Consider the following 12424-nt stretch of genomic DNA (forward strand, 5'->3'; position numbering starts at 1 on the left):
TTTAAAAAAACATAACTACAACATCATCACCACAATAATTAGTCCTTAATCATCAATTGCCCAGTGTTCAAAACTTTCGGATGTCCATAAATGACATAAATATTTGTTATTGTTCTTTTTCACATTGCTTGTTTGAATTAGGATGTAAGTGAAAGCACACCTGACAACTGGTGGGTATCTCTCTTATGTTTCTTTCAACCTCTAGGTTTCTCTTTCAGCTCTATTTTTCCTTTGTAATTCATTTGTTGAAGACATTGGGTCCTGTATCATTTCTCCACAGTTTGGATTTTGTTGATGAATCCATGTGGTGTCATTTAACGTGTTCTTTACCATATTCTCCTGTTCCCTCTATTCCCTATAATTTAATATAGTTGATCTAGAGGCTTAACCAGATTCAAGTTCTCTTTTGTTGGCAAGACTTTTTCACAGGTGATGATACATTCTTCCATCAGGATGCATACAAAGTATGGTTTTCTCCCTGTGATACCAGCAGCCATGATTAGTGCCTAGATCCAGTAATTTATTAGGGGTTGCAAAAATGGTGATATTCTAATAATAATTAAATCATTCCTACTGTTTTTTTAAATTTTCTTTTTTTAACGTTTATTCATTTTTGAGAGATAGAGACAGAGCGCGAGCTGGGGAGGGGCAGAGAGAGGGAGACACAGAATCTGAAGCAGGCTCCAGGCTCTGAGCTGTCAGCAGAAAGCCCGACATGGGACCTGAACTCACGAACCATGAGATCATGACCTGAGCCGAAGTCGGATGCTTAACCAACTGAGCCACCCAGGTGCCCCTGTTTTTGTTTTTTTGGTTTTTTAACTGAAATGTTTCTATAAGGAGAAATTTCCTCTTGCCCACTATTTGGAAACTTGGCTTTAATTAGTGTTATCTTACCTGGGAAGGGTAACATGTTAGTAAACACATTGGAAATGATTAATCTGATAAAAAGTATGATGAATCATCTCTAAGGTTGTAGAAACCATTACCTTGAGGGAAAAGGAGATTATAAATACACCTGAAGTAGGTAAGTGGTGATCAGAAACCAGAGATATCTGGGAAGAGAAGTAAAGAATAAACAGATGCTTACAGGTAATGCTCTGCTATGTCTATCCTTATCGGGAATATAAATTCCTATTTGCAAGTCCGTCTTATGGTTTCAAATACTATTTACTTACTGAGGTCTGCATTCATGCCTGTAGTTTGGATCTCTCCCTCTGCTTTGCGCAGTAGTCAAAACTCTTCCAGACCTCACTACTTTGATGTCTAATAGACATCTCAAAGCTAACTAATCTAAAATAGAACTTTGTTTTACCACCAAATTATCACTCAGACCTTCCCTATTTCAATAAATAGCTATTTCCATCAGTTGCTAAAGCCAAAATAATAGGAATAATCTTTGACTCCTTTCTTTCCCCAACCTGCACAATCACCAAGTGCTGTTGGTTTTACCTTGAGATTATTAATTTCTCCTCTTATTAATGACACTACCCTAAACCAAATCACAACTGAGAAACAAATGGACTATTACAATAGTCTTCTGGTTTCCCTTCTGACATGTTGGCCCCCTCTGGTCCGTTCTCCACAACAAGGGAGAATGATCTTTCCAAAATGTTAATCACGGATCATGAGCTGATAATTGTTGAAGCTGTGTGATGGATTCATCATATTTCTTCCCCTCTATATATGTTTGAAATTTTCCAAATTAAAAAAAAATGAAATGTTATTCAGATTATTTTCTTTTACTTCTCTGCTGACTTCTTAATGTTCTCAGAATAAAATCCAAATGCCTTGCCTAAGCTTGTCAACCCCAGCCTGCCCTGTCTACATGTCCAGTCTTCTCTTATGCCATTCTTCTTGCTCACTCTGCCCAGGCCATAACCTTTCAACTCTAAGAACTCTTTAAGCTCTTTCTTATCTTAGAGCATTTTCACTTGTTATTCCCTCTACCAGGAAATGCTCATCCCCTAGTTCTTTGCAAGGCTGGCTCCTTCTCTTGTCTCAGGTCTTAGCAAAAATGTCACCTCCTTGAGAGGACTTTATGAACCATTCAATCTAAATTAAATCCTCTTCGGGGCACCTGGGTGGCTCAGTTGGTTGAGCTTCCGACTCCGGCCCCGGTCATGATCTTAGGGTTTGTGGGTTTGAGCCCCGCATTGGGCTCTGTGCTGACAGCTGGAGCCTGCTTCGGATTCTGTGTCTCCCTCTCTTCTGCCCACACTCTGTCTCTCTTTCTCGCTCAAAAACAAATAAACGTTTAGAAAAATTAAAAAATAAATAAATGAATTAGATCCTCTTCCTTCACCATTATTCTCTATGACATTATTCTGTTTATTTCCTATCTTACCAGAATGTATAACTATCTTGTTTGTTTATATTTATATATGTAAATATACTTATAAATTTGAATGGATCTGTAAAGATATTTGAAAGCATATACCCACACATGTTCTGTTGTATTCTATTCTATTCATGCTATAGTCTCAATTCTTTGAAAAACTGGTAAATACAAACTTTAATAATCTTTCATAAACAAGGATTTATAAACAAAACAAGTTTTTGACCAGGAGAGGAACTTCTTGAAATTTTAAGAGAAGAGTGATATGAAATATGGATTGGTGAAAGTGCAATTGCAATTAGAAATGTCCATTTGAATAAATCTCTATTTGGTTCTAAATTTCCCAGTGCTTTCGAAGCCGAATAATTTTAAGTGACAGCCATGGTTTGATTTAAATGTCTAACCTCTGGAATTATATTCCATATTATTAACATGACTATCATTTTTAAGACCAATATATTTAAGTTTTATCAGCTGTTAATTTCAGGCAACTCTCCTTGTGGTATGAAAAGAACTCAGCAGGTACTTTAGCAGATTCTCTCCTCTGCCAATTGTTATCCTGATTCAGTGTCATAGGATTCATCTAAATTGTGTTTGAACAAAAGCAAAACTATGTAAGACAGCCTGCCAAATCAGGGAGCAGATGGGGACTGTCTGCCAGTCATTTGATGGATGTCCCTGACATGACAGACTTTTAGAACTGGAATATCTTAGAGATCATGAAATAATCCAAGACCCTCCTTTTGAAAGGTGTGAACTGTTGTTCTAATAGGTTAACTGATTTACTCTTCCCAAACATAATTTCCTAATCTGGTAATTCAAGTCTTACTTTCAGAAGACCCTTATGGAATTACATAATAAATTAGTACCAAATCAAGATCTGGGCTTTTGTTATAAATCCATTATTTTCACTATATTGAGATAAATCCTTTCCCCCCTTCTTTCCTGCATCTTTTGAGTATTTAAGTCTTCCCAAATTATTCCAGTGACCTCTGCTGTTCCCAAGATAATGTCAAGATTCCAATATTTTCTTCTGTATTTTTTAAATGGTTTGATTTACCAACATGCCAAACTAATAATGCACCAACTCAAAAGCATATAGTTCATATTGGTACTTCCTTCATGTCAGTTAGCCCAAAGTGGGTTAATAGCTGCACATTATTTAAGTTATGTTCAGGTTCTTTGAAAACTTGTGGACTTGATGCATGTTTTAAGTAAAGAAGATGGGCATCTCTTGTGTAAAATAAATGGGTACTTAAATTGATAATGTTGCGGTAGGTTGGTTATAGTGGCAATGCTGATTAAGCATTTATGGGGCCTAAGCCAATTATAACCATTCGGCACTCTGTTGCACAAAACATTCTAGAGGCTAGAATTGATTCAGTCCCCTTTATAGAGAGCCTTGCATTTCACAGTTAAGGGGTTCAGAGCCAGGCTTTATAATCCATTTAAGAATGCTCCACATTGAATATGTCACCACAGCAGTTTTCCCAGCTGCTGATGACACCATAGCTTGCCTGTTGAGACAATAATGGATCCTGACCTCTCCTAGTTCAGGGTTTTAAAATACAACCATAAAACAACAGGGACCTTGAAAACCCATTTAGACCCTTTTCTCTCCTCTGGGGGAACCACACCCAACCCATTCCAAACACGTTAAACTTCCTCCTGTTTTTATATACTAGCAAAGAGACTCCATAACCTTTTACCATCCTGTGCCGAACACTTACAGAGGGCATAATTCTGGTGGCAATTCCATCCCTCACTGCAGAACATCCCGCAGCTGAAGCCCACTTCCTTCCTGACTGCTGAAACCCAGCTAAGCAGTTCGGAGCGCTTTGCCACGACCCGCAACTAGGTGGACAGTCCTTGACCAATCTGGTGGCCCCAGTGCACTCGCTGGGCGTGGTCCGGGGCTGCAAAGATGTCCAGAACTTGAGAGACCCGGGGCCACAGTGGGAGAGGGAGGGTCGGCGCCCGCCGCTCTCGCGAGAGTTCGCGGGGTGAGGGCGGTGAGGGACTGGAGACTAGGAGTAGGGGGAGGAGGAAGAAGAGGAATCGGAGGAGGGGGAGGCGCGACAAGCAGCTCAGCAGTCACGGCGGCTGTTCTTCGGAGAGCAGGCGTGTGGCCCTTTCCCCGCCTTCTTTCCCTTCCCCTCCCAGTGAGTGATTCAAGCCGTGCGCTTCCCACTTCCGCCCCCTCCGCCTGCCGTTGGAACTAGCAAAGCCGAACAAGTTGGGGCCGTCGAACAGCTGGCGCTTCCCTTCCTCCTCCTCTCCTCTTCTTCTCTCCTTCCCTCTTCATCCCTGGCCGCCGCCACCGCCGCCGCCCGGAGGCCTAGAAACCGCAAAGCCCCCAGCCCACGCCGCGGCAGACATGAGCTTCTTGTTGTGAGTAGCCAGGCCCCGCGCGCGCCGGCTTTGTTCGGTCGACCAGGGCCGCGGGCCCCAGCTCGCCTTGCCCCGAGCTGCCCGGGCTTGGCGTTCCCACTGAGCAGGTCTCCGGTAGCCCTTCTGGTGCGCTGGCGCTGCCTGACGGCCGTCGCCTCCCCAACCCGCTTCAAGCTCGCTTGGAGTCCTCCAGCCCCCACAGAGGCTCTTTCTCCCCGGACCCCGAGTCCCGACACACCCCGGTGCCTGGGTCTGCATTCTCCATCTCCCCATCTTTCCCTTCGTTCCACTCTTGGGTTTGTTGGTTTGCACGCTCTGCATAGATACCTCCCACTCCTCCGCATGACCTTTATGCGTCGCGTGCCGGGTGGTCTTTCTCCGTTTCGCTTGCCCATTGCTTTTTTCTGGATTCCAAGCACACAAGATCGGGCGTTGTACTTTTCCCTGTCACCCCAGCACCCTTTTAACTTCCCTCTTAGGTTTTAGGAGTGGAAAGTTGGAGTAACAAGTCCTGTGGATGTAACACATCCTTAATGAGGCGGCTTTAGGGTCAGGATCCCCAGGTGACAGCCCAGGGTCTTGGAGTGTGGAGCAGCTACTTGGTTCACCGAGGTGCCCTTCCTCCCAGTATGATCCCCAGAAAAGTACGGGCTTTATCTTTTTAGACAGCCACCAAGCAGTCCGGGAGTGTGCTCTGGGTTGATTAGGTCCGCTGGGGAGTTATTTTGCAGATCATTTGTAAATGCCAACTTAACGTCACATTTAGTGCTGGTCGCTATTTCATTTACCTTTATTGCAGAAGAGTTTGGGGGGATGTACAGAAAGATGGGATGGCCAGATGGGGGTATGGAGGCAGCAGACAGCCCCAGGTCGTCTGAACACCCTTGGAATTCCGCGTTTGAAGGCTTCGTTGTGATTCACTTTTGTTTGATCTGTGGTTAGAAAGCTAATAAAAACTTGGAGGTTGAAACTAACATCATATACTCCTTTACTGTTGTGGACAGAATAGTATTTTTCTTCACAACAGTAGCAGTAGCAGTTCTGTTCCCATTCTCTTCTTTCCCCACCTGTAATTTTTAGTCATCACATTGGCACCTGGATCCTGAGAATTTAATTAACCCTTATTTTCACAGGCCCCTATGTAGAATATTAATTCTTTTTCGAGTGTTCAGGCAAAACTGAGTGACCACAGAAGGCTAACTGGCAGGCCAGCTTGCTAACATTTCTCATGTACACAGGAGGCCTGGCTTGTGTCATCCTGCCTAACACATGTGAGTTTGTGAAATCTCTTCCTTAGGCTCATCCTGGAAGTTGATTTTGAGTTTGTCATGTAGGTAGTGATAGGAGGATTGGGGTACTTCATGAAAGTCCTTGTTTCCCATGTTAGCTTGAAACGAGATTTCCAGGTATCTCAGCTTGAAGCTTCTCATCTTGAGTGTATTTTTACACTGCTGATGTTTGATTTCTTCAAGAATTAAAAGCTGTCTTCAAAATAGCAATGTAGATGATGTCTGTAACTGCTGCTAATGGACTTGTGTCTCTTGGAACTCTGAGCTAAATTGGTTGAGGCAGGGAAAAACCATATTTGGCTGAAACTAGGGATGGAGAAAGTTTTGGTGGTATTTTCTGAATACACCTAGAATAGTATCCTATTTATACAATGCTCAGTATGTAATAGTTACAGAAATGAAGTGGATAAGTTTATTTTTTCTGAAGCATATTAGTTACATAAGAAAAGTCTTGCCATAACTGATGTATGTAAATATATGGCACATTAGAGGGTTTGTACTATTTGGGGTACAATTTTTCAGTCAGGTCTCATGTAGCAGTTAATATATTCCCAACATTGGATTGTGTTTGACAATCCAAAAAAGTTAATCCAACACTTTTGGTTTTGGTTTTTGTCCACTAGTAGTTCCAACGCTAAATTGAAGATCTCATAGATATAAATAATTATTCTCAGAAATGAAAGAACAAAGTTTTGGTTATTTCATCTATATGTTATTTGGTATAGCTTCCTGAATATTATTTCTCCACCAGGAGTTGATCAGAGAAATTAAGAGTTGCTGTTTAGGAGTTAAATATAAGTATTTTCTGGGCATCTGGGTGGCTCAGTTGGCTAAGCCTCTGACTCTTGATCTCAACTCAGGTCTTGATCTCAGGGTTGAGAGTTCAAGCCCACGTTGGGCTCCATGCTGGGCATGGAGCCTACTTTAAAAAAAAAAAAAAAAGTGTGTGTGTGTGTGTGTATACACACATTTTTCTCTAGTTCTTAGAAGCTTACTTGGAAGGCTACTGTAAATGGTTGTAGCTGAGGAAGTAAGGGCAATGTGAGATATGTTAGTTAATGAGGATGCTGACTCATAATTCCCGAGGGCTTTAAGACAGAAGGAAAGAATTATTGTTTAAAAAAATAATTTATCATGCCAGGCACTGATGTAGGCACTGGGTATCATTTATGAACAAAACAGTAAAAGATTCCTGTATTAGTTCAGTTTATGTTTTGGTAAGTGACCATAAACACTGAATATCAGTAAATTATACCACATGGTAGGAGGACGTAAGTGCCAGGAAACAAAGTAAAGCAGGTTAAAGAGGTTTTGGGATGGGGAGATGAGGTAGATTAGGTAATACCCAAAGGGTGTCCAGGTAATCAGCAGCAGTGATACCTTTTGTAGCTTTTGTGCAGATGCACAGAATAAATTTGTACAGCATGTGTAGATAAGATTGGGACAAAGCTTTGGGTGTGCTGCAGACTGGCCTTTGGGTATCTTTAATAAGCTAAATTCCCAACTGATACATAGAGAAACTTCACAGGAACCTAATTTAACTTAATAGACTCAAATCTTTAAACATTGTCAGCACCTGCTGTGTGCTAAGCATTGTGGACAATGTGGGACTCCAGAGTGATCGATCGCTTATAAATCGTCATCTGTAATAGATGCAGTACATGGGGGTCTAAAGAATATGGAGCAATTTGTCCGATTTGGGCTGGAAGAAAGCTTTGTGAAAGAAGTGATGGAATATATAACAAGGGTTTTCTGAAAGGGGAAGGGGAAGTGGAAGATTTCAGTCAGAGGAAACGTCATAGAGACATGAATTTGCTTGTGAATTGTCCATTTTCAGGTTTGTCCGAAAAGCTGTAGAATCTTGGAGTTAGATGAGATCTATAAGTAACATAGCTTACTCAACCTCTTTTTGGTAAAGTGGCAAAATCACCAACTTTAGGTTATTGGCCTGATTATTGGCATGGGTTAAATCAAAATACATCCCTCTTAGGGTTTTTCCTCTCTTGGCATTTTATGCATATAAAATTCAGGGAAATTTAGGATCAGAGCTCTTAACGTTCACTCAAAGTGTGTTCACTGAAAATACTGAGTATTTTCTATATTTCTTGCATTTTGGAATTGCTAGTCTCTTCTGACCAGTGAAATTTTACAGAAATATTTAACTTGAAAAAGACTAAGGCCTTATTTCCTAATGTAGGGCTACTTGGTTGAAACAGAGTTGAAACAAACACTTGTAGTTAACTTTAAAATGGAAGTCTGTAGGAAAGGTGGTTTAGGGATGTGAATGAGTATAAACCAGATCTGTTTCTGTATAGGCAGAAACAAAGAGATAGATAGAGACAGGAAGGAAATTTTTATTAAGCATTATGTGAAGTAACTTCAATGTAAAGAATAGAAATTTAGGAAAGGAGACCCAGGGTTATAGCTGTGTTTATGTGTCCATCTCTGTCTTCCTTCTCTTTTTTCTCCCTGCCCCCTTCCCCAGATCCATCTTTGTTTTTTGTTTTAAATTTTAAGCTTATGTATTTATTTTTGAGTCAGAGAGTGGGGGTGGGGAGAAAGAGAATCCCAAGCAGGCTCTGCACTGGTAGTGCAGAGCCTGACATGGGGCTCGATCTCATGAACCATGAGATCATGAACTGAGCCTAAATCAAGAATCATATTGTCTCAGTTTTGGCTAGTGGGAGTCCTATTCAGGCTGGCTTTTGTGTCCCTTTGACTTGTCTCTGTTTTTTTGTGAGCACTACCTAACTTTCTGGCACAACCAAATGTTCCAGGTTTATCCTACACTTTCTCTGCCCTGGCCCTGGAAGTGGTTATTTCTCTAAAGGTGTAGGTTCTGTTCATTGAAAAATAGTATTTAGAAAACAGAATGTGGGTGATAGATATGCTTGTTGGTTCAGATGCGTTGCTGCTCCCAGACCTTCTCATTGGACTGTGCTAGAAAATAACATATCCACACACATTTACATGTGCATATATTTTTTTTCTATCTGTGTATATCGAGTACATTAACTCTAATACCTGCAATGCTGAGCCAAGTAGCACAGGGTTCCTTCTAGCCTTCTCCCTTTACATATTTTTCACTTCCTTCTTTGTTAGTGAGAAACTAGGCTCCCATAATCCTCAACATACGTATTTGCTCAAACCGCTGTGTATAGCCATTCTCCTAACCCAACTCTTCCTGGCCACCCTTCTTGTGGCTTGGGCCTCCGCATGTCATCTGAGCATGTGTGGGCCCCTGCTTCCACCATATCATGGTTGAAGGCAGTCTCAGACTCCACTGGGTATGGTGTGAGTGTGACAGTAATCTAATTTTTTCCCTATGAATCCTGTGTTTAGGATCAATACCTCAGACATGTTGGGAGGATTAGAGATACCGAATGGAAAAAGCCTAGCTCAATAAATTGTAGTTAAGTGCAGCAGTTCATTATCAATAACTCAGCAGTGTTATGACTGCTGGTAGCTGTTATTATTTTTTGTAAGCATCTTCATCATTTCTGATTACTTAAATCCTAGCCAATTTCTGTAGGTTTCTAATCACATGTATCAGTACTACGATTTTCTGCAGTTAGAGCTTAAAAGCAGGGGTTTGATTGAAGGTAAGCAAATATTTGGGTAATAGTTTACCTCATAGGCAAGTAGCCTTATAATTACTATTTATAAAGGAAAGGTTGGATTTTCTTTTATTGCTACTATTTTATCTTTCAGCCTAAATCCTTTTGTTCTCAAATTGAAATTTGATGGGAATAGTTCAATAGTGGTAATATTGGCTATTAGAGGAATATTTTTTGTGTATGTTTCTTTGTAGAAATAGGTGATGGAATAACTTAAAATACTTTCTTAATACTCACTGTAAATATGGAATGAATAGTTAAGTGGAAGCAATAGAAGTAAAAACCTTTTATGGCACATTTTCCAGTATCTTGGTGCCTAGATCATGTTTCAGGCAGATGAGCAGCAGCATGGCCTTTCTGCTCTGTAGAGAGTCTGTTTATTAATTAGTGCCCTGTAGCATTAGATTTAACTACTGAAATAGCTTTTTGTTTAAAAACTCCCTGTGGTTATAGTTTTTACTCACATATGCCTTGTTCCATTCTTCCTAACTCTTCCCCACATCCTGCCAAATATTTAGCTGGCCCTTTTGTTTTCAACTCTTAGAAATTTCACTTTTGAATCCGTGAACAACAAACTGATTTGTCAAAACTGAGTTCTCTCAACTGGAACATAGCATTGTTTTGAGGACTGATGCTTATGTCTCTAGCCTATGGTTAACTCCCAAAGGGGTCTTAATCAGTCAGCCTATTTAATTCTTTAATCGATCCTTCACAGACTTTGTCAGGTTTTTTTTTGTTTGTTTGTTTGTTTTTAAGTAACTCTGCCCTCAACATGGGGCTGCAACTCCCAACCCTGAAATCAGGAGTTGCTTACTGTACTGACTGAGCCAGCCAAGCACCCCAACTTCTCAGTTATTTTTTTTAAATTTTTTAAAACTTACATTCAAGTTAGTTACCATATAGTGCAATGATGATTTCAGAAGTAGAATCCAGTGATTCATCCCCTACATATAACACCCAGTGCTCTTCTGAACAAATGTCTTCCTTGATGCCCCTTGCCCATTTAGCCCATCTCCCCACCCCAAACCCTTCCAGCAACCCTCAGTTTGTTCTCTGTACTTAAGTCTCTTATATTTTGTCCCCTCCCTGTTTTTATATTATTTTTGCTTCCCTTCCCTTATGTTTGTCTGTTTTGTATCTTAAATTCCACATATGAGTAAAGTCATATATTTGTCTTTTTCTGACTTATTTCGCTTAGCGTAATACACTCCAGTTCCATCTATATTGTTGCCAGTGGCAAGTTTCATTCTTTTTGATTGCTGAGTAATATTCCATTGCATATGTATATATACCATATCTTCTTTATTGATTCATCAGTTGATGGACATTTGGGCTCTTTCCATACTTTGGGTATTGTCAGTAGTGCTGCTATAAACATTGGGGTGCATATGCCCCTTTGAAACAGCGTATCTGCATCCTCTGGATAAATACCTAGTAGTGCAATTGCTGGAGGGTTTTTTTTTTTTAATTTCTTTTTTAAGTTTATTTATTTATTTTGAGAGAGAAAGAGACAGCATGAGCAGGAGAGGGGCAGAGAGAGAGGGAGAGGGAGAGAATCCTTAGCAGGCTCCATGCTGCCAGTGCAGAGCCAAATGTGGGGCTCGAACTCATGAAACTGTGAGATCATGACCTGAGCTGAAACCAAGAGTCAGACATTTAACTGACTGAGCCACCCAGGTGCTCCCCAACCTTGTCAGTTTGTAATTTGGGAAATGACAAACATCAAGAACCAAAATGAAAGTTTTGTTTCTTTCCTTCTTTCTTTTTTTTTTTTTCCAAACTAGTTACAGCCAACTATCCAAAAAGTACAGTTACAAGTTGCTAAACATTTGGGAACCAAAATGTACCTCTCAATTGAGAGGTCTTGATTTTAGCTTTTGCTTAAGTGGGAACATAGTTTGGGTGTTGGGACTACATTGTTTAGTGATAACTGTAGGTTCTAGAGATACCTTTACCTTTTTTTTAAATTTTTTTTTTTAAATCTTTTATTTTATTTTTGAGAGAGAGACAGAGTGTGAGCAGGGGAGGAGCAGAGAGAGAGAGACACACAGAATCCAAAGCAGGCTCTAGGCCCTGAGCTGTCAGCACAGAGCCTGACGTGGGGCTCGAACCCACAAGCCGTGAGATCATGGCCTGAGCTGAGGTCAGATGCTCAACTGACTGAGCCATCCAGGTGCCCATACCTTTTTTTTTTTTTAATGCCATTCAATATTTAGAAAAAAAGTACCACTATCATTTTGTATTACCATTGGGAAGAAAGGCTGCTGTTGGCTCTTTGGTGACAGAAGACACCCCCCCCCCCCCCCCAGGACTGAGGAGATCCAAATCTCAATATAATTATAATTCTTGATAAGTCTGCTTTGTACCCTTAAAGTGTGGAGCTTTGGTATCACCTAGGAGCATGTTAGAAATGCAAGATTTCAGGCCCGAAGCCTTGAATTAGAATGCATTTTAAGATTCCCTAGGTGAAAAGCACATTCAAGTTTAAGAAGCTTTGGATAATAATAGTAAGTGGATAATGCCTGTATATTGCGTTAAATGATTCAAAATAAGGTAAAGAAGAAAAATCCTTCGGATTCACTATAATACTACCTCTGTTCTCAAGAGAATCTGTGAGGCCCTGACAGTTTCTATTCTTGACCAAACTTAGGCTCTTGAACCTTCTCCTAGGCTCATCTGTGCACTTCCTTAAAGTCTAGTTTTAGCAAGAACCTTGCTTGGTCAGTTTAACCAGACACCCCCTTCCTGCAGCCTCAATATCTGATTTAGCTTCCTTATCCTCCACTGTC

The 12424-nt window shown here is 40.7% G+C and overlaps 1 protein-coding gene across 1 annotated transcript in view; it reads left to right on the forward strand.

Moving 5' to 3' along the window:
- The first annotated feature begins 4340 nt into the window (after positions 1–4340).
- MOB1B (MOB kinase activator 1B) overlaps positions 4341–12424 on the forward strand; it is a 53932-nt gene continuing 45848 nt past the window's right edge. Inside the window, exon 1 of the mRNA XM_060654910.3 lies at positions 4341–4729. Coding sequence (XP_060510893.1) covers positions 4716–4729 — 14 coding nt within the window. The 5' untranslated portion in view covers positions 4341–4715. The remainder of the gene's footprint in view (positions 4730–12424) is intronic.

Source organism: Panthera onca, chromosome B1 (genome assembly GCF_046562875.1).
Source record: "Panthera onca isolate mPanOnc1 chromosome B1, mPanOnc1 haplotype 2, whole genome shotgun sequence".
NCBI lineage: Eukaryota > Metazoa > Chordata > Mammalia > Carnivora > Felidae > Panthera > Panthera onca.